This window comes from Cheilinus undulatus, linkage group 21, assembly GCF_018320785.1.
Source record: "Cheilinus undulatus linkage group 21, ASM1832078v1, whole genome shotgun sequence".
NCBI lineage: Eukaryota > Metazoa > Chordata > Actinopteri > Labriformes > Labridae > Cheilinus > Cheilinus undulatus.
Genome location: NC_054885.1, coordinates 9,024,787 through 9,052,500, shown reverse-complemented (window position 1 = coordinate 9,052,500; position 27,714 = coordinate 9,024,787). Strand labels below are relative to the sequence as shown.

Here is a 27,714-nt window from a genome sequence, read left to right as displayed (position 1 = left end):
CACATACACACAGTAAAGGGGTTAACTGTTTTCATGTTGACATTTTGCTGCTTTAACCTTTAAATATTTTTTAACAGGCAGACACATTTTTATGAGCATTATCTTGTTCCTTAACTCTGCTATCATAAAGTAGTCAAAGCATGTTTATATGTTTGTTTTCTAACAGTGTGAACAGTAAAATATAATGTTTTTTAACTCTTTCACTATAGAATAATCTTGTTGTCTTGCTGCAGCCTTTAACATGCTTTTATTGTGAAATACAAGCAAGCACATTAAAGTGTGTCTCCACCCAGTGGTGTAAAGATGCCACTTCACCTCCGTTCTCTGTATCTCATGATTCTGAAGGCGTCATGAATATCTCTGACATCACGTTTTTGTTTCTCTTCTTCCTGTGTTGCCCCGTAGCCATGGATACGGAGACGTCCCCCTCCCACCTGCAGACGAAGGCGTACGTCCGGCAGCTACAGGTGATCGACAACCAGAACCTTCTGTTCGACATGTCCTGCAAACTGGAGCCCAAAGACACATAGAGGAAAAGGAGGAGAGGGAGTGTAGAAGAAGAAGAGGAGGAGGAGGAGGAAGACATTTGGACTCATTTTGTCAAGCTGCTTTTTTTCTGAAACCTTAACAATGAAACAAGCAAACAGATTAAGACGGTTCAGGAAAGATTCTGACACAAACTCCTCTTTCTCATTGATCTTCTCTGCCATGAACCTCACTTTGATTGGATTTGAATTAGCCTCCCTGTTTACCTCCTCTTCCTCAGTGATCCCTCCATCAGCAGCCTCAGAAACGTAGAGGGACCCTGAACTCATCCTGAGATGTTACTTCCACTGCATCAGATCACTTTCACTGCAGAGGCCCCTGAACCTCGGAGTCTGAAACAGTGTAGGAACCTTTTTAAGATTTTAAGAGCCTATGAGTGAAGACTTTTGATTCCTCAGCAGACTGAGGCGCTGTGTTCGAGAACCTCTGATGTGTGTGGATGAGATGGTGGTGCAGGAAGGGTTCAAGTCATGGAGTGTATCTGATGAGTGGATCTGGCTTTCTGATTATTTAAAAAAAAGGCTGGAAGGGCAAAACCACAAAATTTAAGAGAGGAGAAAAAAGTCTTCCTAACATGCAGCGAATATGCGACATCGAGAGCCTGTCTTTTAAAATTTCAACACCACAAACATGTTTATTTATTAATCTATTTATGTATTTATTTATCACTGCTGTCAAGGACTCATGTTTATGTAAATTAAACACAAAAAACAAACATCATGAAACTTAAAGCTCCTGTGAGGAGGTTTCTTCTGGTGATAAATAAAGCTCAAATTCATTCTGATGCCTCTCTTCATGGCCTACAATGGCAATTGAGACCATAATAGAGATTTTGTCTGTTAAGTAATGGTACTCAATTTTTACCCCTTCAGCGGGGTAGGTGTCAAACGAGGAAATTTACAGCAAGCTGTATTTACACTTTTTTGGGGTGATTTTTCAGTGCCAAATACTTGGAATTTAGACATTGAAAATTAAATCGGATTAGATTTTCAGCAAAAAAAAGCACTTACCCATGTATAAAATATTATTTTTAGGTAGTTGCTGTTTTGTCCACAGGGGGCACCAAAATCCACACAAACAAAAATGTTGTCACAGGAGCTTTAATCTGCTTAATTACCTTCCATTATGCCCCCTGTCCTTAAATATCTGAGTTTGCAGAAACCCACAACAGCTTTTTATACAAGATTGAAGGGGAAGACATCTTTCTGTACATATTTTTTCTTCTTTTCTACCTTAAAAGACATCAAAAATCCTTATTTTGATCATTAAACAGCACTTTTGTTCTTTTATGATCTCTGGCTTTAGGTTTTCATAGCAAATCTACCTAAACACAGATCACCTATGCTTGTTAAACACACGCAGAAAGACAAACAGAAGTAATTGCAATATTCAAGTCAGAAAAAATCTTTCATATCTGCAAATTCCAATGTTTTGTTTTTTTTTATGCTGATATCTGCTGATATGCTGATAATATTGTGCATGCCAATTTAGATTTGTCTTTACTGTGTAGGGATAGGGAAAGTATCAGTACAACAATATGATATCATTATTAAATTACTGGTGCCAAATAATTATATCAGTTATTTTCAGTTGGTGCTTTGGACATGTTTCCTTGCCAGTTTAACTCATGAGCTCAATCCCATTTCCCAAGTTTTACCCAGATCCTTCGGTGAGCCTTAGTTTCTAACCCTAGCAGTAAAGTCTCACCCTATGGGACCGGTAGTCATCAACAGCATTTACATAAACTGATAAGACGACTTTACCGAACACTTCTACTACAATCATTATTTCTATGCTTGTTCAAAATCAGAAAGGCCATAATACTTTGAAATAATATTAAATTAAGATATTCAATTGTTTAACCTGACACACCAGATAGACTGTTTCATATATCTGTTTCAGGGATATATTGGTGAGTTCTGTATATCTTGGAAGTCGGATGCCAGAGCTGGGAATTGGCAAGCCAAGCTTCAATATGCTAACCTGAGCTATACAGGTTAGCCACTGTCATAGTAAAGAGTGAAGCTAATCAGTGGCTAAAATTCATGCTGAAGCCTATCAGGAGCAAAAACATTGTCTCTGCTAAGAGAAGCTTTCATTGTGGCTTTTTGCTCTTGTTTTCATACAGAAATGTGATCGACGTCTGATTAAACTGCCGCTTTTCTACAGCTACATCTAAGCTAATAGCTACCATGGCGATAGCAACTGTTTACACCGCCTTACAATAAAACTCTTCTTCCCACCCGTAACGATTGCAAACTAACGCTGAAACGGGTCAGCAGAAGAGTGAAAACATCTTTCAGTGCTGTTCTTTGCTCTTTCTGATAAAACTGCTGCTATACTTTAGCTACACCCAAGCTAACCACTACACTGGAGGCAGCCATTGCTATCGGCTCACAGTACAATTTAACCCCGCCCATAGCTACCGCCTTGTTGTGTAATGTTGTGGATTGGTGTTTTCCAAGATGCACTTGCCTGATGACAGACAGACTTTGGCCAATCCATCTGCCTTGCAACGTTTTAGATTGTTAGTATGATTTAAACATCTTGCCAATGATTCACAAGATTCTGGGAGATTTTCCATAAAATCAGTTTGGAGATCCTTCAGAAAATCACAATTTCATTGGCTATGCAGCCCTAGTACTTTGCTTTACCCCTCCATTCCAAAAAATTTGGGACAACCCGCTTCGGGCGGGCAAGTGAGGTATTGGGATTGAGCCATGGTGTCACTGATTCATAACCAAAGACAACGTTAACAACATCATTAAAAAAAAAGGTTAGTTTATAATATCAATTAATGCAGAATCACTGCCACATATATCATATCATGAGATACCCTGTAATCCCATCCCTATTATAAAATGTTTCAAGAAACTAAACATCATATCTAAGATTATCACAAGCTCAGAGCGTTCTTTTTAAACAGACAGACCTTCAGGGTAAGCTTTTTAGACCCAAAAAATACAATAAATGATATGAAAATAATCCAAGATCATAATTAATGAGGACAGCTGGCTTAGTTTTTGCTCACTCGCTGCATGTTAGGAGAAGATGATTAGGAAAGTTTTATCTGGATGAAATGAAACGTAATGTGACCAGACATTATCAGGAGACAAATACAAACTAAACTCCAGAAAAAGGCCAAATTCAATAAAATTGGACAGGATGGAAGGAGGAGAAATGAATGTGTTACATCATTTTTCCTTATTTCCTGCACTTTGCCTCCTCCTGTGGCGATTGACCAATCAGATTAGAGACAATCTGACCACCGTCTTCAAGAGCCAGTTCAGCATAATGTGGACAGAGGCAGCAAATCGAAGGAAAATACCAACAAACTGCACATCATCAAACTCTCTTTGGGAGGAAAAACACTGGAACCATGATGCTTGAAATCGATCAAGCAGAGAAGAGAAGCCGCCATGTTTACGTCTCTGAATGACAATATGCAGATGGAGCAGATGTTCATGACTGAGGATGTACAAGCTGACAAATTCCTCATTTTTAAGACAAGAAAATGTGGCGCCATATCATGTTGTTTTCTACTGGATTAATTCTCTGACTCCTAATGTGCAACTTAAGTCTCTGCAGGAGCAAACACACAAAGTCATGCATTGCAAAATCTTCCCAGGAACCATTCTGACGCAGGTGTAACCACATTTCAGGCTCTTTTATGCCAAACAGAAGACAAAACAGACTGTTTTATCGATCCACATAGGCTGGTTTGTGTCTGTGGTTTACATCGAAGGTTCGCGCTCTCAGGCTAACCTCTGATATTCCTCACAAACATCAGGAACTTGTTTCTTTACGCTGATTCCTCCCTCATTTACCTACACAGTGGCGATGCGTTCACAGGCAGCATCTGTGACTGACTTGAACACACTTTAAGATACGGTCACGGTGCGTTCACAGATCACATGAGGGGACTTGGTGAAGGAGGATATTTCCTCGCTGGATCAGAGTGTGTAGATGCTGGTTTTCTACAGAATGTGATCTCAATTTTCAGTCTAAAGACATTTTTATTTCAGGACTTTAATAGATGTCTCTCACAGAAAGGTTGGAAATTTACTCCTAACTCACTTTAAAGGGCCATTCTGCTGTTTTTCTATGTTTAAACCGATTTACTACTAAACATATACACCCTGTATCCAAAAATCAATGCTCTGGTTTATATTTCTACATTTAGGTTAACTCTAGACAGCCACAGTTTTCACTTAATCTCTACAAAAACACATTTTCTCTTATTTGAATCCAATGAAATTCAATGTATATTTTTGGGAATTTTTCAAAGAAAATTCCCCTTAAAATTTCTGGTCAGATCACTGTAAAATTAAAGTACATTCCCCAAAATCCAGAACAAAAACGATGGGAAATTCCCCCAAACATCCAGACAAATTCCATGATTTTTTTTTTTTTTTTGTTAAACTTTTTGATCTTGTTGATGTTGGCTTCTATTACTTTCTTGGTTAGACTTTGCACTCTTGAATAATAAAGCATAAAAAATGAAAAAAAAAAAAAAAATGAATGTTAGCAAGACCCCAAATTTTCCAGAAATTTGCAAATAAACTTCCTAAATTTCTCTGGAAATTCCTAAGAATTTCAAAGCAAATACCCACCCAAAATTCAAATCAAACTCCCCAAAAAGTTAGAAAAACATCTTCCAGATTTAAGTCAAAGTGCTTGAAAATTTTTAAATTCCTTCAAACATCCAAATTTCTCAGATTTACATGAAAATGCATTATAAAAGAAATCAAAGTAAATTTCCCCCAAAACTCCCAAAGAAACTCACCAAACATATTCCCCAAATTTCTGTCAGAATACTTGAAAATTTCCAAGCAAGTTCCCCAAAATATCCATGACAATTCCTGAAAATTTCATAACAAATTCTCCTAATATTACAAACAAATTACTTAAACATCAATCAACATTGAGGACAATCATCTCAAAAAATGCTAATAGCAGAAATTGTTACAATGTTGTAGAAAAACCAAGCGATGCCTTCATATATACATGCAGGGTCTTAGGAGGTAAAGATTATTAGATCGCAATATCATACCCCAAGTTCTGCCCCACAATGCATTGTGGCTCCTCAGTCTATGAAATGGCAGAGCTTGCCAATCAAAGAGAGGTGTAACTACTTACCTGACCAAAGCCAGAAAAAAAAAAAAAAAAGGAATCACAATGTTTCCACCAGAAGTCTAGTTAAGGTGATTGTTTATTGAGCAATGGCCCATGTGTCTAGACTTTGGACACCAATAGGCTGACAAGTTCGCATGATGGATTGGTGTAGTCAATCCATTATGGCAAAAAAAATTGCTTATTTGTTGTAATTTAACCTGAAGATTTGAATATTCTGGTGTAAATGGTTTAAAACATACAAAAACATGTATGTATGGCCCTTTAAGAAAGTGATCAAAAAGGATCACAAGCTGATTGGACTGATAGTAATACTCCAGCCAATCATCTGTGTTGACAGGATGACATCACACCAGAGAGACAAATACAAACATTCAAAGACAGGACTGGAAAAATCTTCTCAGCGTTTGTATCTAACTGCTGTCACATCTGAACGACCAATCGGCTTTAAAGGAAGGACCCGATCTCGCCCATAGAGCCGGCCTGCTATTGGTCGGTTCAGCAGATGGGCAGGTTTGAAGGTCCAAGGCAATAAGAGAGCGACTGAAAGTGAAGCTGGTTGGTCAATTTATCGCCGCAACGAAGCACTTTTGCCAAACCTCAGGGCTCAGAGACACAGAGAGGTTTTGTTTACTCTTTCTTCTAGATTTTCAGTCGGTTCAGTTGAGTCCAGTTGTGTTGCGATCGATTGGTTCTGTGTTTGTACAGCTGATCACACTTGAGTCATATTTACTACAATAATAAAATCTACAGAGTTGTTGTTTTTCTGCTGTGATCACCACCAGGTCTGAGTCCACGCTGCTCACACTGAATCTTTACTTTGGTTATTATGTCAGAGCCATCTGCACTGCAGAAATAATAAATCATTTTGTCTGAGCTTGATCTGAACTGCTAAGGTTTAACAAAACGCTGGGGCAGGTTTTTTCAAGGTAGGAAATAGCTACAGTATCATGTTTAATATATTTATTTATTTAACTTTTTGGTTTGTAGAAGATTAATTTTACTTTTCTTTACTCTTCAATCAACTAAAAACTCAATAAAAATAAAATTTAAGAATCCAGCTCATTACAAAATGATTTATAAAAACATGTTTTTGCAGTTCACTGAAGAGTTTCATTCTTACATGTTGAAAAAACTAAGAGAGTTTTGTTTTGCATGTCGTTACCTTATGATCATTATTTTAAAGAAAAGCCCTGTTACTAAGAGGTTAAATGATAAATAGATCAACGTTTGACACATGTACATGTGTATATACATGTGAAGTTTGAGGGAAATATGTTGAAGCATTCTTGAGATACCATGTTCACAAGCAAGGGATGATCATTAGGCCCAATTACCCCGACCTTTAGCCAATGACTTCCAAAATCTATGTTTTGCAAAGTTTGAAGAAAAATCCCTCAGTGTTCCAGAATATCACTTTCACAAGCAAGGGATGAACCTGAGGCCCAGCTACTTTGGCTATTGACCTCTAAACTCAAAAAAATTATTCAGTTCATCCTTGAGTCAGATTGGACAAGATTTGGAGAAAATCCCTCAGAGCATTCATTAGAGACTTAAGATAACGTTATGACCCAGCTACAATGAACTTTGACCTATAACCTCCAGAAACGTAGGTAAACCTTGAGAAGAAGTGGACGTTTTTCCAAGGTTTAAAGTAAATCCATTAAAGCATTCTTGAGATGTCCTATTGAAAAGCAAGGGACGATTAGAGGCCCAACTATGTTGGCTTTTGACCTACTGCCTCAAAAATCTGGGCTGTTCATCCTATAGGCAGAGTGGACTTTTATGCAGAGTTTCAAGAAAATCCATCAAACCATTCTCAAGATATCTCAAAATATATATCACATTACAAACAAGGGATAAACATGAGGCCCAACAACACTGCCCTTTGGCTTTTAGTCTTTAAAAGTGTTGTCAGTTTAGTTGAGTCAGAGTGTTAATATGGACAAAGTTTAAAAGCAAAATACTCATTTTTTTCAGAAGATATCAAGCTTAAATGCAAGGGATGAACATGTGCCCCAATAACCTTGGCCTTGAACCTATTACTTCTGAAATCTAGTCAGTTTATACTTGAGTAAGGGTGAACATTTATCCGAAATTTGAAGAAAATCCCTCAGAGCTTTCTTAAGAAATTGCATTACAAACAAGAGCTGAGCATAAGGCCCAATGATCTTAAACCCTGACCTACAACCTACAAGATCTAATCAGTTTATCCTTGAGTCAGAGTGGACAATTTCACAAAATTTGAAAAAACCCTTCTTAAAATGTTGCATTACATACAAGGGATGAACAAGAGGCCCAACAAAACTGGCCTTTAGTTTCTAAAGTATTATCAATTTATTCTTGAGTCAGAGCGGTAGTATGGACAAAGGTTAAAAGAAAAATACTGCCTCTGGCCCTAGCTGTTGTTGGCACAGAGGCATATTCTTCAAACATATCAAGACAGTTTTTATGGGAATAATTCTTGAATTTGATAGAATAATACTTATGCAAAATGAAATGTTTTTTTCAATGAATGTTTTATGAATGAATGAATGAAACTCTTCAGTGAATCAGCCAGTGGCTCATATATTTGTAAAAATTAACTTAAAGGTGTAAATGGTTTGAAAAATGTTCTCTGTGCTCAGTTCTGGTGGCCAGTGAGACTTTTTAATCATTCTCCATTTGTACCATAACATCCTGTTTGTAAAAGCTTGGTGAGGATGATCCCATCCAGAAACAAGTCAAGTTAAAAACATGTCTGACTCGGCAAGTTTTAGTTGAACTTTATATTATTTGTGTAATTTTTCAAGCAAGTCAGAGTGTGCCCACAGTTCTACATCATTGAACAGAGATTCCAGCTGCTGTTACATCCTGCTTGTCCAAGTATTTCTTTTTTTAAGTAACTGAATACTATGGCCATGCCTGCCATCTGCTGTAAAGGAACCGTTCTATGTTTTCATTAACAAGGGATAGTTGGAGGTCCTGCCATGTTTTTACAAGAGAAGATCTCAGAAACTCATGGCAGGAACATTACAGAGTTTTTAAAATCATGGTGTGTGAACTGCTTGATTCTGGACGGGACAAAACCTGCAAAACTTCTAGTTTAACAAGACCTTATAACTCAGTCTTACTCTAAAGAGACAAAAACTGTCAAAGCTTAATTACAGAACTGCTCTTGCAAAATTTGAAGCTTTGACCTAAGAAAACATTTGTTGGGCATTTTAAGAATATATTCCAATAAACTACAAATTAAGGATCTCAAGTACACATTAAAGTTGAGCTAACAGGTCTGTGCTCAACTGCTGCTAACATGAGATCTTGACTCATCTTGTTTTCGGTTATTCCAGTGACAACGAATGAATTTAGACCTCAAAAATGACTGAAATTTACTCGCTGTCACCTGAAAAGCAGTTTTATACAGACTATAGAGACTTCTTTAAGTTTTAAAGAAAAGTTTCCAGTTCTCTCTATCTGCTGTTACAGGTCTTGTTGAAGTAGAGATGTTTGCGGCTGTTTGGTCGGGTACAAAGTGTGAAACCCAGCGAAGAGAACATCATCATTAGTCTGCCAGTGGCTCTCTCAGGACCACTTCCTGGGTGTCCGGCGCTTCATTATGGATCCCAACGTAGTTCTCGGCAGAAAGAGAAGTCTCCCACATCAATTCGACTGAAACGTTATTATGTAAAATATGAATTAAACTGACCCAACCTGGACCAATCACAGCTTCTGCCTGAAATTCTGCTGGGATGCATAATTTTGGGAAACAGGTGGCCTCTTGGGTCGAGGCCGTCTGCAGTGTCGCCTGTTTGAAAACACTGAAAATTAAAAATGTGTACATAGTGCAACCCTGTAAATACGCAAATACTAATGGAGACTCTATTTTATGTATGAGCTGAGAGAGAGTGGAGCTAACTTAAGGAGAAGTATTTGATTTGATGTTTTTTATTTGTAAAAGAGGGAAAGTGTACAGTGAGGACAGAAAGAGAAAGAAATGATGATGAATTTATGACTTTATGAATTGTACAGTTGAATCTCTTCAGTTTGATTGTTCTTTTGTTTTCTATCTTAAGCTTGGGGTTGTTTCTGTTTTGTTTGATTTTGTACAGAAGTGGTTGTTTACATCAATACAAGTCCTTATTTCTGTGAACGTCAGACAGGCAATTTGATTGGTGCAGAGGCTAAGGAGGAGGCGGGACCTGGAAGAACATGGTAGTTGAGCTGGAAATTTCAGGGAAAACACTATGTAGGATCACAAGGATAAAAAGTATTGTTGTTTTACTTAACATTACATTACCTTGATTTTAAATAAACTTTAACAATTTCGATAAAATATTTTGAAAGGCATATTTTAGAAGTCTAAAAATGATCCTTTAAATGTAAATCCAAGACTACAACATTTATAATTTCAAGGCAGTAATTCTAAATAGTTTGCGATTAGATCAAATTCGTTAGTTCAAAGTTACATAACATTCAGGAAAATATCAAAGAATCATCTGCATATTTTAATACTTTTAATGAAATCTCTTTTATTGAATCAAACCCTCAGAAAAAAATGTAATTTTGCATGAAAATGCTCAAAATATGCATGCTCCTAAAAATGTTTTCTTTGTACTGAATGATGAGTATCATCCTATTATTTGAAAAATCTAGAAAAATGTGAAGTCTTATGTGAATTCTTTTTTGTTTTTTAATTATTTCTGGTCAAATTTAAGCTTTATGTTGAAATCCTGACACCTCCTCATCAGGTCAAAGAATTCCTTTTTTAATAGTATTGAACTCACCTTTTGAAATAATTATCTCACTTAATCTTTACAGTATTTTTCCTGCTTTATTATCATTTAACATGTTTTATCAGATCAGTTGTTTTCAACCAGTTTCTGCCGTAGCTTTTCCCTAAATACTGCCATCAATCCCTTTGCCTTCTATAGAATAAAACCATGTTAAAGTTCATTATGATTTATCTTTATTTTAGCAGAATTGTCTTTCAGTGACAAAAGTATTAAGATTCAAGAAAATCATAATCATAATATGGAACACTAAAATGTATGATTTGATAACATTTTAAGGAAGTTCGCTTGTAATTTGTAGAAGCCAGACCCAGAAACTGACATAGAAGTTTAGTGGCTTAAGTTGATTGATTCATTTGAAAGATACTGGATCTAATGCTGCTGAAGTATTCAAACAGTGCAGTTTTTCTGTCTGATGCTGATCTGGTCTCGTCTCCTCCGGACTCAATGCTCCCCCTGCTGTCACACTACAGACACTGAAATAAAACCTTTGGACAACAACACGACTGTGCCTCTCTCACTTCTCTGTGTCTGTCTCAAATTGATCTTTTTCACCGCCTTCCTACACTCAGCACTGTGGAAGCAATATGCTTACTTGCCAAACTAAGAGAAAACAGACTACATTGAAGATGCTTGGATTTAGCATGTTGACTTGTTGATTAACTTTGATCTGTGTGGTGCCAATAAATAACCAATGTTATCTCAAGACAGTTTACAAAGGGAGCAGGCCTAGACTGTACTCTTTGTTGTATTATTTGTGCAGAGGTTCAACACTTGCTAAAAAATTTCCTTTAAAAATTGTGGAATAATTTCACAAAAATTGTCCTCTACATAGAATTTCCAACTCTTTGAGTATCCCACCATCTACAGTACATAATATCACCAATAGATTCAGAGAATCTGGAGAAATCTCTGTGTACAAGGGACAAGGTCAAAGGTCAGTATTGGATGCTTTGATCTTCAGGCCCTAGGCAGCACTGCATTGAAAACAGGCATGATTCTGTACTGGAACACTGCAAGAAATCATTATCTGTCAACACAATTAGCCATTCCATCCACAAATGCAATTAAAGCTGTATCACGCAAAGAAGAAGCCATATGTGAACACAGTCCAGAAACAGCCTTTTCCTCTGGGTCAAAGTCCATTTAAAATGGACTGAGGCAAAAATGGAAAACTGTTCTGTGGTCAGATGAATCAACATTTTGAAAATTCTGCTTTGAAACCTCAGACCCTGTGGCCAGTGGCTGAACAAGGAGAGGCACCATCCAGCTTGTTATCAGTACACACTTCAGAAGCCTGTATCGCTGATGGTACGGGATTGTAGTAGTGCCTATGGTGTTGGCAGCTTACACATCTGGAAAGGAACTATTAATACTGAAAACTAAATACAGCAACACATGCTCCCATCCAGACAACGTCTCTTTCAGGAGAGGCCTTGCATAGTGTATATAAAACACGGGTTTTTAAGATTTGCAAATCATTACATTCTGTTATAATTTACATTTTACATAGTGCCCCATCTCTACATTCAAGGGATAAAGCAGAAAAACAATGTTAGATGACCATCATCTTTGGCCTTGGACAAGATTCTGTAGTGGACATCATTGCCGGGGCTCAGGAATGCTTCCACCAGACACTGTGAGCACAGATGCATCCAGAAACTCCATATAAAGCAGATCCAGAATGGTCGATGCCTTTTCGAGGCCCCAAGACCATTTAGGATGGGCTGAGGCAAAGTGGAAAATTTTCCCTCCTCCTGAGGAGCCAACGTAGATCATGTACCAATTTTACTGAAACATATCAAATGGGCATTTCAATCTCCATGATAATGAAATTTGCAGGTTCAGCTTTTGATATGTAGTCTGTGCTATTTTCTATCGAATATGGGGTTTTAGTGTTTCGTAAATTATTTCATTCTGTTTACATGAACATTATACACGTCCCAGCTTTTTTGGAATTGGGGTTGTAGTTGCACTCTAACACTGGTCAAAACCCATAAAAAGGCTAGTGTATTTAAATCTACATTATTGTCCCTTTAAATGTTCTTGCTGCTTTACTGTCTAACTTGAGATTTCTTAAAAAACCTTTGAATGATTGTTTAGCTTACTGAATTCATGGTAACACTTTATTTTAGTGGGCCCAAATAACCTAGAAATTTAATCATAATAAGTGGTTATTTTTTAGTAAGTTCTCCAGAATCAGGTGTAATTACTTGTAAAATAAATTGGAAATATATAACCTAGTAATAATTTATCAATTATTGGTTAATTCCTTGTGATATTGTAGCAATTCTCATGTGATAAGTGTTTTTTTCCCCAAACCATACCCCTAAAATTTACTTGAAAAGTATTCAGAAGGACTCACTTTAATAAAAATAGGCCAAAATAAAGAAATTACCAGAGAATTATCAAGCAATTTAGCAAATTAATATCTTATTTTTAAGAAATTACTATGCAAAATACCACTTAATTGCCAGAAAATTGCACAATATCACAAAGGTTAGGGTAAAACACCATCTTGTTACCAGGGAATTGCTAGGTACAATATTACGAGGGTTAGGTTCAGGACTAGGGTTAGGGGGCTAGGGTTAGAGTAAAAGACAAAAGACACACCAAAGAATTGCCAATGTACTACAAAGGTTTGGGTTAGGACCACCCAATTACCAGGGAACTGCCACAGTATTACAAGGGTAAGGGGGCTAGGGTTAAGGCAAAATACCACCTAATTACCAGAGAACTGCCACTATACTGAAAGGGTTAAGGTATGGGGTAAGGAAGAACTACCATCTGAAATCTGGAGAATTGCCACAATATTACAAGGGTCAGGATAAAATACCACCCAGTTACCAAGAAAATGACACAATATGACAAAAGTCAGGGTTGGGTTTAGGGGGCTAGGGTTAGGGCAAAATACCACCTGATAACCAGAGAATTGCCACATTATTACGAGGGTTAGGGTTAGAGGGGTTAGGGAATTAGCTTTAAGGTTAAATACCACCTAATTACAAGAGAATTTCCTCAATATTACGAGGGTTAGGGTTAGGTTTATGATAAGTTTTAGGTTTAGACGGCTAGGGTTAGGGCAAAATACCACCAAATTACCAGAGAATTTCAACAATATTATAAAGGTTAGAGTTAGATTCATGTAAGTATTAAGTTTGGGGGCTAGGGTTAGGGCAAAATACCACCTAATTACCAGAGAATAGCCACAATATTATGAGAGTTAAGTTTAGTGGGCTAGGGTAGGGCAAAATACCTCCTATTTACCAGAGAATAGCCACAATATTATGAGGGTTAAGTTAAGGGGGCTAGGGTTAGGGCAAAATACCACCTAATTACCAGAAAATTGCCACAATATCAAGAGGTTCAGAGGGTTAGGGGTTTAGTGTTAGGGTTAAGTATCACCTTATTACTAGAGAGGTAAGTGGGTTAGGGGGCTAGGGTTGAATGCCAACTAATTACTATAGAATTGCCACATTACATATTACATATATATATTACAGGGTTAGGGTTAAAGGGTTAGGGGATTAGCGTTAGCATAAAATACCACCTAATTACTAGCAAATTGCCACTATATTATGAAGGTTAGGGATAGGTTCATGGTAATTTTTGGTTTAGGGGGTGAGGTTAGGGTAAAATACCTTACTCCAGAGAATTGCCACAATATCAAGAGGGTTAGGGTTAGAAGGTTAGAGGGTTGGGGGTTAAGATTAGGGTTAGGGTTAAATACTACCTAATTACCAGAGAGTTGCCACAATATTGCGAGGAATTACTAGATAATTTATACTTTATCACTAGGCCTATACATTCTTAATAATACAAAGTTTTTTAGTTGACTTACCACCTAATTACTATCAAATTACTAGGTCATTAGGGTCCACTAAAATGCAGTGCTACCAAAATGTGTGTTGAATGCAGGATAACCTGCAGTGGTAGGTCTTCAAGCACAAATTTAAGATTTCATTTATCCCATTTTCTGCTTCTATTCCCCTATATCTTAGATACTAATACTGAACTCTTTCCAGGAAAGTGAATCATCACAACCCTAAAACCTGCTTCTTTCATGTTCTCATGAAAGCAGACTTAAGTAGCACACCGGTCTATTCTCAGAAGGAGTCATATTAACGTGTGGTATAAATACAGTAAGGATCTGAGTATTTCTTCCACCACATATTGTGATCTCATTCTTGTGCACGTAAAGCATGAAATCAGATCAGTAACATTAGACGCCACACAGCTGTGTTGGAGCAGCTTTCTGTGCCATGTAAGATGGGCAAAAATCTGGAGTGTGTGCGTGAGAGGGGAGGTGTGTTTTAATTTCAGCTGATAGGGTCCTAGCATCCCCCCCTCAGGACCGCAGACTGGACCAGTGCCTCCCCAGGGAGGACAGCTTTCCATCCCTGTTTAGGAGAAGGGTTTATATTTAGGGTCAAATTTGGGGGAAGGGTGAAGGTTGGAGCTTCAGATTAAAGACACTTAAAGTGTTGGAGTGTTTGCATGACTGCAGCAGAGTGTGTGAGTTTCAGTCTAAATTCAGTTATTATATAACACATGCAGATGGAGACCCCCACTTATATAATACATCCCACCTGTTCAGTAAAGAGGAGGAAGGAAGTGTGATGGAAAAAGGATCAAATATAGAAACTCCTTCAAGAGCTCTGCATCCAACATTTCCCATCAGCTACGTGCAAAAACAAAAATGCATCAAACATAAAATACTTTCGGTAAATAAATAATATTTAAAAGAAATAAAACACACATTCAAAATTCTGGACATCTCAAATGTAAGTTTTAGACTTTAGACTATAGACTTCATTGCATTAAACCTGTAAGTAAAATTAAAAAGTCACTTTGACTTTAATTGATGTAAAATGTAAATAAAAAACAGAATGCAATGACGTCCAAATCACCCCAACTAATCAAAAATGTATCGAAAATTAGATTAAATAGCAATATGGCCTGCTGCAATATTCAAATCGCAGAAGTTGTAACATTTTTTTAACCTGAAATTTAAGTCAAAATACCAGTTTCAAACTTTGTTTTTGCAGCAGAGATGTTACACATTACATATCATGCAATCATTTGAGATCCATTTTTGTAGAATAGTCCACAAAAAAATCCTACCTTCTTCATTTTTGTACATTTTTCTGATTAAATATGAGGATTACATAAAAATGATCATTCCCTTCATTACAACAATTCATGTTCAATTTGCAAGTCAAAATCATCACAGATATTTTCTCAAAATTGTTCAGCCCTAGTTTTATCTAATATTGTATTGACTGTGATATAGAATGATTTATGGCTTGTGTTGGAAAATACATGAGATGAGGAACTTAAGGAATAATCATATATCAAATTGCAGTTGCAATATTGGGGGGAAAAAAAATTGCAATTAGATTATTTTCCCAAATCGTTCAGCCCTAATTTGATGGCAGCAATGCCTCAAAAAAGTAAGGACAGGGCCATGTTTACCATTGTGGAGCAACCTCTCTGCCTTTAACAACAGTCTAAACGTATGGGAAGTGAGGAGAGCAGTTGCTGGAGTTGTGGGGGAGGAGTGCTGTCCCATTCTAGTCTGATGCAGGATTCTAGCTGTTCAACGGTCTTCTTTGCCATTTTTTTTTTTTTTGTTTTATGATGCACCAAATGTTTTCTACTGGTGAAAGGTCTAGACTTCAGGCAGTCCAGTTCAGCACCCAGGCTCCTCTATGAAGCCATGCTGTTGTTGTGATGGATGTGGTTTAGCATTGTCTTGGTAAAATGTGCAAGGCCTTCCCTGAAAAAGGAGTTATCTGGATGGGAGCAATGTTGCTCTAAATCCTCTAATACTTTTCAGCATTGATAGTGCCTTTCAAAAAGTGTGAGCTGCCAACCCCATGGGCACCGATGCAACAGTGTAATTATCAAGTAATATCTAAATAATAGTGAGGTTATTACATGGTAATAAGTTTGCATTTTACAGAGTAATAAATCAATTACATTAAGGAAGTATTTACCTGGTAACAATTTATAAACTATCAAGTAATTACCTGTAATACTGTGGAAATCCTCTGGTAATTAAGTGTTACTTTACCAAGTAATTTCTTGAGATGAAATGAGATGATAATTTTCTATATAAATTCCTTGATTTTTACCTGGTAATTTCTGTATTTTGGCCCACCCAATTTAAAGGGATTCCTTCCTGAAAAATTTTCAAAAAATTTTTGGTGTTAGTGTTAGGGGGTTAGGGTTAGGGTAAAATACCACCTATTTACCATAGAGTTGCCCCAATATTATTATTAGGAAGTACTTGATAATCAATACGTTGTTACTAGGTAAATAATTTATTGATATTACCAAGTAATTATTTGGTATAATGCCAACTTATTACATGGTAATTACCACTTATTACTTAATATTACCCTTTATGAGGGTCTCCTAAATTGAAGTGTTACCAGAATTTCAAATTTTAATCATTTGACCACAGAACAGTTTTCCATTTTGCCTCAGTCCTTTTAAATGAGTTGAGATAGTGGCATTTTTTGATTCAGTTAGCTTGCTATTTAGAGCTCATGAAATCTAATATTTTTGTCTAAAACTAGGAAGCCATTAGTTCACAACTTGTTGGCTTTGACTGGAACTGGCCCAATTTTTGTTCTGCAGTGATATCTGTGCAAAAAAAGAGAAAAAATAGACAATATAGCAACAGGGGAACTGGCAAAGCAAACAGTCTTAAATTTCATATCATTTCAGGACTTCCACAAAGACGGACCTCAAACTTAACGCCACCCTCAACTGCATGGCAACAGAATGTGAAGTTTCCTGATTGGATGCCAAAATGGTCTCTTGGTCTTACGGTTCTAAATTTGAGACAGACTAACTCCTTTTCTCATGAAGTGATATGTAAATGTACATTCCCATTGAACAAGTAAAGTTGCAATTTTGAAGGATTCGTTAAAGAAATCAACATTTCTCTTTTTCGAAATCTAAACTTTGAACTCTTGACTTCATACTGAGCTCCACCAGCTCTGTGTGTCTGCTGGGTTCATGAGCGCACTGATGCAGCAGGAAATCTAGATGCTGATATCTGAGTGAAACAGCAGATGACAGGGTTCAGCCTGAGGTTCAAACATGGCCGTGCTGACAGTACCAGGCTGAGCCAAGACACTGACTGTACACGGTTGACAAAGTAACATGTTATATGGCTCCTGTAATGTATGATACTCAGACGTATGGCTTTAAATAGCATAATGTGCTTGATGAAACAGATGGAGTCCTGTATCAAGTTTAGCCTATGTATTTCATACATGGAGAGTACAGCCACTGGTGACTCGCTTTTGTCAAAACTAAAATTTAGTTGATATTCCCCTGCTTTTCATATTTGACTGAGCAGCTACATGCATCATCACCAAGTCCAATGGCAAGTCTCTGCCATTTTTCATAGTTTGGTTTAGGCCCCTTATCCCCAGTGAGGGCCAGTCTAAATGCTTCAGTATACCAAGACATTTTTGGACAATGCCATGCTTCCAACTTTGTGGCAACAGTTTAGGGAAGGCCTTTTTCTACTCCAACTTAACTGTGCCCCAAAGCAAGGACTATAAAGACATGGTTTAATGAGTTTAGTGTGGAAGAACTTACTGGCCCGCACAGAGCCCTGACCTCAACCCCATCCAGCACCTTTCAAATTGAGATTGCAAGCCAGGCCTTATTGTGTGCTCGACCTCATAAAAGCTCTACAGAAAGAATGGGCACGAATTCCCACAAAAACGCTCCAAAATCTCATGGAAAGTCTTCCAAAAAGAATCGAGGCTGTTAAAGCGGCAAGGGCAGGCAATCTTTATATTGAAGTACATGTATTTAACTACAATATCATCACAGTCCCTGTTAGTGTAATGGCTAGGTGGCCAAATACTTTTGTCCAGATAGATAGATAGATAGATATTTCTAGAATTCAATTAAAACTTAAGTATGTGCCTGAAACGTTAACATACTTTGTTGGGAGGCAGAGGTGTAAATGTGCCGTATAGTGATAAATATATAGTCAGTATGTTGGCTACAGCTTAGTCCTGTCAGCACCAACTCACCTGCTGCTTCACTCATATATCAGCTTTCCACATCTTCTCCATCTGCTCCATCGCTAATTCAACTTAATCTTGATTGTTAGCTGATATTTGAGTTACCATAAACAGCATTTAATGTCATGTATGAATTAATATGTGTAAATGTTGCATAGTATTAGTAACAAATTTCCTCCTGTTTTCTTAAAAATGTCCTCACTTTGCAAAACATGTCAAAAGAAAAGTCAGATTTCAGAAAATGTCCCCATTTTGCACAGAGGTCCTCATTTCCAATAATGTTTTTGAAGTATATGTCCCCATAAAGATAACACACTGTGACTCTAGGACGGATCAGTCAGTCAACAACACACACTCAGCCACTTCTACTGTATGCCCCCCAAATAAACACATGCATGCCACACACTTTTGGACCACCCTCCCACCCCTCCCCCGACAGTGAAGCCTTTAAATAGAGCGCCTCTGCTGGTCTTCGGCCTCGGTGATCGCATCCCCGCTGCACGTCTTCACAAGTTCTCCTCGACCCAAAACCAAGGTAGATATCGCACACATGAAAGTCATTCTGTGTTGTCTTTCTAACTGATTTCTATCAAACTGAGTTTTACATTACAGGCCATTAACAGTTTATATTTTTTAAGCCAGTAGAGAGGTAGAGAGATCAGTTCTTCTCACACCTGTCTTTCTTCTGTCTGAGTTTCACAAAATATTTTTTAGTCAGTCAGTGGTGATAGCTGTTCTGCTGCTCATGTTATGTACATGGGCTCATTATGAGCATCCATGGTATCGCCACAAATATTCCTGATCTTTATTTCTCTGAATTTATGTTTACTTGATTTTAACTAGTATAGTAAGCATAGTAATATGACACCAGTTGTCATTTTTACTATGAATGCTCCGAACATTTGTTGTCCAGAGCAGCACATGCTTCTTCAGCAGTGACATGCTGGACAGCTGCAGACAGGACTTGAGACAAGACAGGCAACCGTTACCCCAAGTTCACATTCACAGAGAAGAGAATTCAGGTTTAACTTCCTTGGGCACTAATGAATTTAAGTGTTTTATCTTGTGAATAAATGTTGAAATGTAACTTTAGAAATGCATGAAAAATTATGCTGTTGAACATGTGTGAGAAAATAAAACTTTAGTGTCAGTACAAAGAATTCCAACACCTCAATTAAGGTTTACGGAGTGTTAAAAATCAAGTAACAGAACTTATACAGTGGGTTTGTAATTAGTTCAACTACAACTTTTCTACTGTTCATTACAGTAGATATGCATAGTATTAGGTATAAACACAATAAAATAATAACCAAAAATATTTAGTAAGAATCATAGAAATATTTAGTTAAAATAATATACTCAAATGGTGCGCAATTCTTCCTCAGAGATGTATTAGAAACAAATAAAAGAAAAAACTATAATGTATTGTCCTACTTTGTAGCACTTTAATTCACACAAGTTAACATTAAACATATTGCCTCATTTATTTCCTGTGTCTCTTCTACAGTTGGAAAAAAATTCTAAATAAAAGAAACCTGAAGAACAGTGTTGATCATTACATTTCTAGAGTTAATGCTAAGAGCATAGCTGACACAGAAAGGTTTGCTTCTTATGTGTCACAGCACCATGTGCTTGACACATAAGAGTTGCTATGTGTAGGCAGAAACTCCACCTCACAGTAAGTCAAGTCCTGATTGGTTCACTGAAAGGGGACACCATAAAGCAGTGCTTCCGTATGAATGATTGGACTGATTGACTTTGTAAATTTGATATGTCTATACTTAAATTATTTTACTTTTTTAAATAAGAACTCTTAATCTTCCTGCAAGGTTATAATAGTTTTGTATTTTTTAAATATTTTCTATTCTTTTTTGTTTTCAATTTTTCTTTTTAAAATTCAGATAAGTTTTTATGAGTTTCAACTGCTTGGTTGTTTGTTAAGTTTTTATTTTGCAATGCTTTGTTTGAGCTTAGTTTTTATTAGTTTTATGTGTTCGTTTTTTATACTTGTTGGGGAAAAGACCCTAAAGGGCCATGAAAAGTAAGTACCATACATTTTTTTGTTTTTAAAAACAGATTCAAATAGGCCACTTTACAGCCCTCATTTGATTGATTTATTATACAGTTTTAGTTCAATATTCAGGTTTTTTTTTTAAAAAAACTAGTTTTCACTTAGTTTCAGTTAATTGAAATTACTTTTACACTATAGTTTAGGTTATTCAGTTAGTTTTAGTCAACTATATAACCTTGTCACAGGTGTATTAGTGGTATGTTCAAGGACACTTAAGACTGAATTTTTCTCCTCTAAACTCTTTGAGTTCCAATCGTTTTTTCACAGTTTGTATAGTTCTAAATAAACTTCACTAAAAGCTTGAACCTCGTTGGAAAGCAGCTACAAGTGCAAACAAGAATGTCAAATAATAAGATACATGATCAAGAAGCTTGATTACAAATGTTAAAGGCAGGGCAGCGTTTTCCAATATAATCCATTAAAAGTTATGAAATTAGAGTGACTGAATTAGAGTATGAAATAACTTCTAAAACCTATAGGAAAGAGAATTTTTGTGTTTTTGTGACATTACAACTTTGGTGACATTTGAACATTTCAAGGAGAAAAAGGGAAAGCAGAAAGAATAAAAAGTAAGATGAAATAAAATAGGTGAAAATGAGACAAACAGATGAAAATTACATTAATACAGTTGAGTTAAAAAATTTACATTAACCTTAAAGTAAAAAAAATGGTCTGAATAGAAACAATGAAGTTGTGAATTTTTCCATCAGTTATTGTTGTTGAAAATTAGCTTGAAGTTTAGTAACATTTAAGCTGCTACTTTTAAGACAACAATAAAAAGACAAAAGCAAAAAACTGGCCTCAATGAATCAGCATTGTTTTCTTTTAATTGTATGTTTTACAATGAAACAGAAGATTTATATATTTTGAGGAAAAATGCCACGTTGGCAGCCATTGCTGTGAAATTGATATTGGTATGTAATGCACTTTTTCATCCAACATCTTTTTGATTGTATTCAACTTGTTCCTTAATGCCTTCCTCAATTAAACTGCACAATTAAAAAGTCTTTAAGGATGACAAGTCATAGAAGGAAAAATGCAACAATTTAACCTTACTACCTAGAGTGCATGCACAACAAAATGTCAGAATGTACCAATCTGATGTATCTTTTTATGATGTAGATATTAAGGACTCTAATGTTTAACAGAGCCAACATGTCTTTATATGCTGGGTTCCTTTAGAAAGTTTATAAGGATAAGGAATAGTCACACTGAATATGACTGAAGTCTGATCACTATGGCCCAGATTTATGACTGTCTGATCTAGTCTGTGCAGCAACAGTGCTGAAAACTGTCCAGCCTGCCATCACCAGGGGCTCAGAGTACAGAAAGAAGTCATAAAACGTTGTGTTTGATAAATCAGCAGAACATAACCTCGATATGTGACCCTGAACCCTAATTAGACCCTCAGAAACATCACCCCTGAAGCCGTCGAAGGTTTTCCGCTCTCTCTTCCTGAATTCCTGCCAGTGCCCCCTGCCCTCAGGTCCTATCAGCTTCACATGAGCAGATACCAACTGGCAGTATAATTAGAAAGCGCTGCAGCCAAAGCTTTGTCTGCACTGGTGTCGTCTTTCACTGAATGGTTTCTCTGTGCTGAGAGAGTAGAAAACACTGCCAGAAACACTCAGAGGGCAGCTTTGATTTCACATTCAGGAGAATAAAGTGTCTCTAATGAGTAGTCCTGTAGTGCATACTGGACACGTATGATCTGAGGATGATACTGAGCTGCTGTCATACACAATTCACTCACACATGATAGACGCCCCTGAAATTTAAACAGGCAGCACAGAAGAAGAGAACTTAAGCGAATCAAATTTGATTAAAAAAAAAAGATGGATTGCTTTTGCGACCCTCCTCCACCCCAGCTCCTCCATTATGGTACACCTGACTTAATCAATGCCATTGTGATGTGAATGATGCCTGCTCTGGCCAAGATTTTTTCTGTTTATTTCCCTGGCTCAAGCTTTCAAAAAAGGACTGTGTAAGGGCAGGGGATCCCAGAACAGCCAGACCACCAAATATAAATAACAGCAACATATTCAGAATGATTGCTTCTAATAAAATTTAAATATTTTAAAATTTGCAAACTATGTGTGTTTCTTGACACTGTGCTCCTGGCTGAACTTGTGCTCAGTGCACTCACTACCTGCAAGATATTTGAAAGAGTACACACTGTAAACCCAAATCCAAACTAAAAATTAGTGTAGAGACCACACACATGATAAAAAATATCCAAATGGTAGAAAAAATTAACGGCATCCTTTGTGTTGACAATAGCATTTTCAGGTTTAGTTTTTCATTTCACTTTAAAGTCCTAAAACTGTCATCAGAATTCAGTGTTAATGTGTTTTTTTTCATTCTGTTTGGGTTGTGTATCTTCAGCCTTCTCTCAGCCGAAATGGAGCGTACCTTCATTGCTGTGAAGCCTGATGGCGTCCAGAGAGGACTGTGTGGTGAGATCATCAAGCGTTTTGAGACCAGAGGTTTCAGGCTGGTTGCCGCCAAATTCTTGCAGGTAATGATGAAGATGGCTTGAATTGGGTTTGATCCTGTAAAGGTTATTTATAAAGAACAATATTTTAGAAAGGCACACACAACTTTAGGCTGTTCCTCAAAGACTTTTAATTTGGAAACAAAACCCTAAAAAAGTTCTGATATATTCAGCAGTTAATTTTTAACTTATGCCTTAAATACATCCCTCATAAAAAAAAGGAAAGTTAAATTGTTGCTCCTTAACTTAGAAGTGCACACAGATAGAAGCATACACTGCACAGGTATTTAATTTATGTGAGGAGATGACAGCTGTTGAGTTGTTGAATGTTACAGCTCATCTGAAGGACTCACACTGCTATCACTATCGCACTTAATGAAGTTATTCTCAGCTGTTGTGTCTGGCAGTGTAAATGCTTTCACTGTCTATGTAAACTAATACATTAAAGGACGAACTCAAAGTAAGGTTTACTAATAAAAATGACAAACTGAGCTTAAAAACCACTGCTGCCTCCAATTATTATGTAAAGTAGAAATATAAAGTAGTGTATCATCTGTGTAGAGATGTTACATTTTTCTTTATATGGATGAAACATCCTTATAACTGCAGGTACATAAAGAAAATGTTAACTAATGCTCATCCAGGCTAACTACTGTACTCTACTGTACAACGCCAGTTTCAAAAAAGCTAGGAGTCTGGGTGAAATGTAAATAAAAACATAATGCAGTGAGTTGCAAAGCTCACAAAAAGAACATAAACATATCAGATGCTGAAAATGAGTAAATTTAACAATTCTTGGAAAAATATTACTTCATCTGGAATTTAATGGCAGCAACACATCTCAAAAAAGTAGGGACGGGGCAACAAATGGGTGGAAAAGTTGATGGCACCCATGAAAGACAGCTGGAGCTGGATTTGGCCCTAACTACGATTATTTGGCAACAGGTCAGTAACATGACTAAGTATAAAAGGAACATTTTAAAGAGGCAGAATCATTCAGAAGTAAAAGCAGGAAAAAACTGTAGAACAATTTCAGGGTGATGTTCCTCAACAAAGACATTCAATATACCACCATCTACAGTACCAAAAACAATCACAGGGGACAAGGCCGAAGGTCAACAATGGATGCCCCCTACTTTGGGCCCTGAGGTGGTATTGCATTAAAAACAGGCACGATTCTGTACTGGAAATAACTTCATGGGCTCAGGTACACTTCTAGAAATTATTATCTGTCAACACAGTTGACTGTGCCATCCACAAATGCAAGTCAAAGCAGTAACACGGAAAGAAGCCATATGTGAACATGATCTAGAAGCGCTGGCATCTTCTTTGGGCCAAAGCCAGTTTAAAATGGACTGAGGCAAAATGGAAAACTGTTCTGTGGACAGATGAACTCCATGTGTTGGCAGGGCTAACAGCTGAAGAGGAGAAAGACTTATGAAAACCCAACAAATATATAAAATGAGCTTAAGCCTGTGAGTGACATACAAACAAGACACAAGAAGAGCTTTTTCAGCAGTGTGAACGCTGAGCTGAGAACAACAAACAGTGGGTGTTTGATATCACTTTCTTTTAAAAGTGTATTACTTTACAGTCTCTTTACATTGGCTATATTTGTTTTTTTTTCCATATTAAAATTCAGAATTTCCCTTATTGTATCTGTAACTTTTATTATTGTGGTCAAACCATTTCATTTTCATTCTACAATATATCTTCGCATTTCAAATTGAGAGCTGTAGCATAATAATTATTTTCACACATAAGGTGATAACATTTGTGTTAGCAATTATTTAAATAAATTATCTATTAAATTTTATATATGCTGACTTATAAAACAGTGTTAAGTGGGTATATATTAATTTTTTAATGCTAAATTTGGAGTTACAGTATAAAATAAAAACTAAGGGTTAAAGCGATATTTTACATGATTATACAAAACATGTGAGACAAATGTAAATAAAGACATTATAGTAAAGTACTTTATACTTAAGTGAATATACTGGCTTTGAATGTAGATTTGTATTCATATTTTATATTCTGTGTGCTTTCAGGCCTCTGAGGACCACATGAAGAAGCACTACCTGGACCTGAAGGACATGCCTTTCTATGCTGGTCTCTGCAAATACATGTCCTCTGGACCCATCCTCGCCATGGTAACACACACACACACACACAGACACACACTTGACAACACTTAGTCATCCTGTACATCTCTGGTACTCTGTCAGATATCTTTCTCTTTTTATCTCTTTCCATTTAATCAACACGTCTCCCTCTCCCGTTTTCCATCTGCGCTTGCTTGCCTGGTTGTCCTTGTTGTCTCTTCACACCTTCTTTGTTGTCAAGGTCTTTCTTTCACCGCATGGAGTCGAACACCTTCACACTGAGTGTGAGAGGTCGCATCCTTTAGAGGGACACTTACATGATAAATCAACTTCAATGTGTTGCACATTCCTTTTAACTCACAGCTTTACAGTCCAGATTTAACAGCCTTTGTCTCAGCATGTCTTAATGGTGAGGATGCATTCAGATACTTGACTAGATTAAGTTTATTAATACCACACTGGAAACTATTTATTAATTGTAAAACTCCTGCATTGAAAATGTAACTTCGGCACAAGCCTAAGCCTGTAGTTTCAGATTTTTTTAGTTTGCTTTTGTTTTTAATTTCAGTTTTGTTTTAATTCGTTTTGTATTGCTGGTTTGCCAGTTTTGTTTGTTTTTAATTTTGCAAAAATGTTTAATTTTAGATACATTTTTATGAGTTTTAGTGTTGGAGGTATTTACCGTAGCTCCGTTTTCTAATTCAAGTTTTGGTTTGTTGTAAGAAAAATAACTTTTCATCTGCTGAGGCAACTTTTATGGTATTAAAAGTTGCACTAATGAAAAGTCCAAATGTACTATGGGCTCTGTGGTATAATTTAAGTGTCCCTCTTTAAAGGCTCCAAAACCTGGTCCTCCTAACTTAAATTCAACCAATGATTCTTTATCCAAAAGGCCATACTTACGTGACCACTCATGTAACAGGTGTGGTAATGTGTCCACAGGTGTGGGAGGGTCAGAACATTGTGAAGCTGGTCAGGATGATGCTGGGTGAGACCAACCCTGCTGACTCCAAGCCTGGCAGCATCCGTGGAGACCTGTGCATCAACATTGGCAGGTAAGTAACAGCCTCATATTATCATGTCATTGATAAAAAAAAAATTAGTTTATTATTTCCTGGCAGTCCTCTGTCATTTGTAAGTAAAACTGCGTAATTAAACTTACCTAGAATAATACGTAAAGTATGGTCGATTAGTTCCCGTTGGAATGTATTTATCCGTACATCCATCTGAAAAATGTTGATATTTTGCATTAATTTAACATAATTTAACAACATTCAATCATCCATTCATTCCACCACTAACCTTCTTCCTTTGTTTTTCAAGGAACATCATCCACGGCAGCGACACCCTGGAGAATGCCAAGACTGAGGTCGACCTGTGGTTCAAGGCCGAGGAGTTTGTTAACTACACCCCCGCCACCCAGCCCTGGCTGTATGAGTAAATTAGCCGACCAAAGCCCAATTATCTACACCCAACTGGACCCCACTCACCCCAAAGACCCCATCCCTGCAAAACCTGTCCTCCCAGCAGTCGATCCTCTGACATGGTCTTCATTCACCAACCCAAAACATTTAGCAGTTACCAATAAAATCTTGTGTTAACAACTTTCATTGGTTCTGTTTCTCATTAAAGCTGACTTTTTAACATGTTGAAGTTTTTATGTTGACAGAAGGTAGTGAGCAACAGGATAATGTGTGTGCCATTTTTAAAAAGCAGATGATTGTAGAAAATTCCGTGAAGTAATCAGATTGCTCTTCTCTATTTATTTCTTTACCCAATATTTTCCACATTAGTGCATATCTCATCTCTAGTGTGAAGTGTTCTTCAATACAGCTTAATTAAACAAATTTTAATATCAGAGAAAGGTGAAGTTGAGCATTTTGGACTTCAACAGACCTCTGTGACAGCCATTGTCCACAAATAGAGAAAACTTGGAATACTGGTGAACCATCCCAGGAGTGGTCCGCCTACCAAAATTACTAAAAAAAAAATTACTTAAAATTAATTACGATGACTCATCCAGGAGGTCACAAAAGAACCCTGAACATCTAAAGACCTGCTGGCCTCACTGACTCAGTTAAGGTCACAGTTCATGATTCAACAATAAGAAAGCCACGGGGCCAAAATGGCATCCATGGGAGAGTTCCAAGGCCAAAACCACTACTGACCAAAAAGTACACAAAGGCTCTTCTCACAATTTACCAAAAAAAACCCCATCTTGATAATCCCCAAGACTTTAAGAGAAAATATTCTGTAAGCTGGCAAAAAAAAGTTGAACTTTTTGAAGTTGGTGCTCGATTACATCTGGCATAAAAATAAAACAGCATTTTATAAAAGCAACATCATACCGACAGCCAAACAAGGTGGTGGTAGTGTACAGTGGCCGAGAGGTCTCACACGAATGCAAATTCAAAATGCTTTGCAAAAAGAAAAAACACGACAACATTTGAGAAAAACACAAAAAGATAGGTTCACAACACAAATACAAAAACTTGCTGCAGCGCATGAATCCAAACACTCAGTGCCGCGCATGGATACA

The 27,714-nt window shown here is 36.9% G+C and overlaps 2 protein-coding genes across 2 annotated transcripts in view; both read left to right on the top strand.

Annotated features, from left to right (window-relative positions):
* rapgefl1 (Rap guanine nucleotide exchange factor (GEF)-like 1) overlaps positions 1–10,939 on the top strand; it is a 68,769-nt gene extending 57,830 nt beyond the window's left edge. The window contains exon 17 of the mRNA XM_041817490.1: positions 406–10,939. Within this exon, the coding sequence (XP_041673424.1) occupies positions 406–530 (125 nt within the window). The 3' untranslated portion in view covers positions 531–10,939. The remainder of the gene's footprint in view (positions 1–405) is intronic.
* Positions 10,940–18,990: 8,051 nt separating this feature from the next.
* LOC121503529 (nucleoside diphosphate kinase B-like) lies at positions 18,991–26,785 on the top strand. Its single transcript, XM_041777989.1, has 5 exons — positions 18,991–19,040; positions 22,962–23,094; positions 25,122–25,223; positions 26,118–26,230; positions 26,499–26,785. Exons 2-5 carry the CDS (start codon positions 22,978–22,980, stop codon positions 26,614–26,616), a joined length of 450 nt encoding a protein of 149 aa, XP_041633923.1. The 5' UTR covers positions 18,991–19,040; positions 22,962–22,977; the 3' UTR covers positions 26,617–26,785.
* The last annotated feature ends 929 nt before the right edge of the window (positions 26,786–27,714 follow it).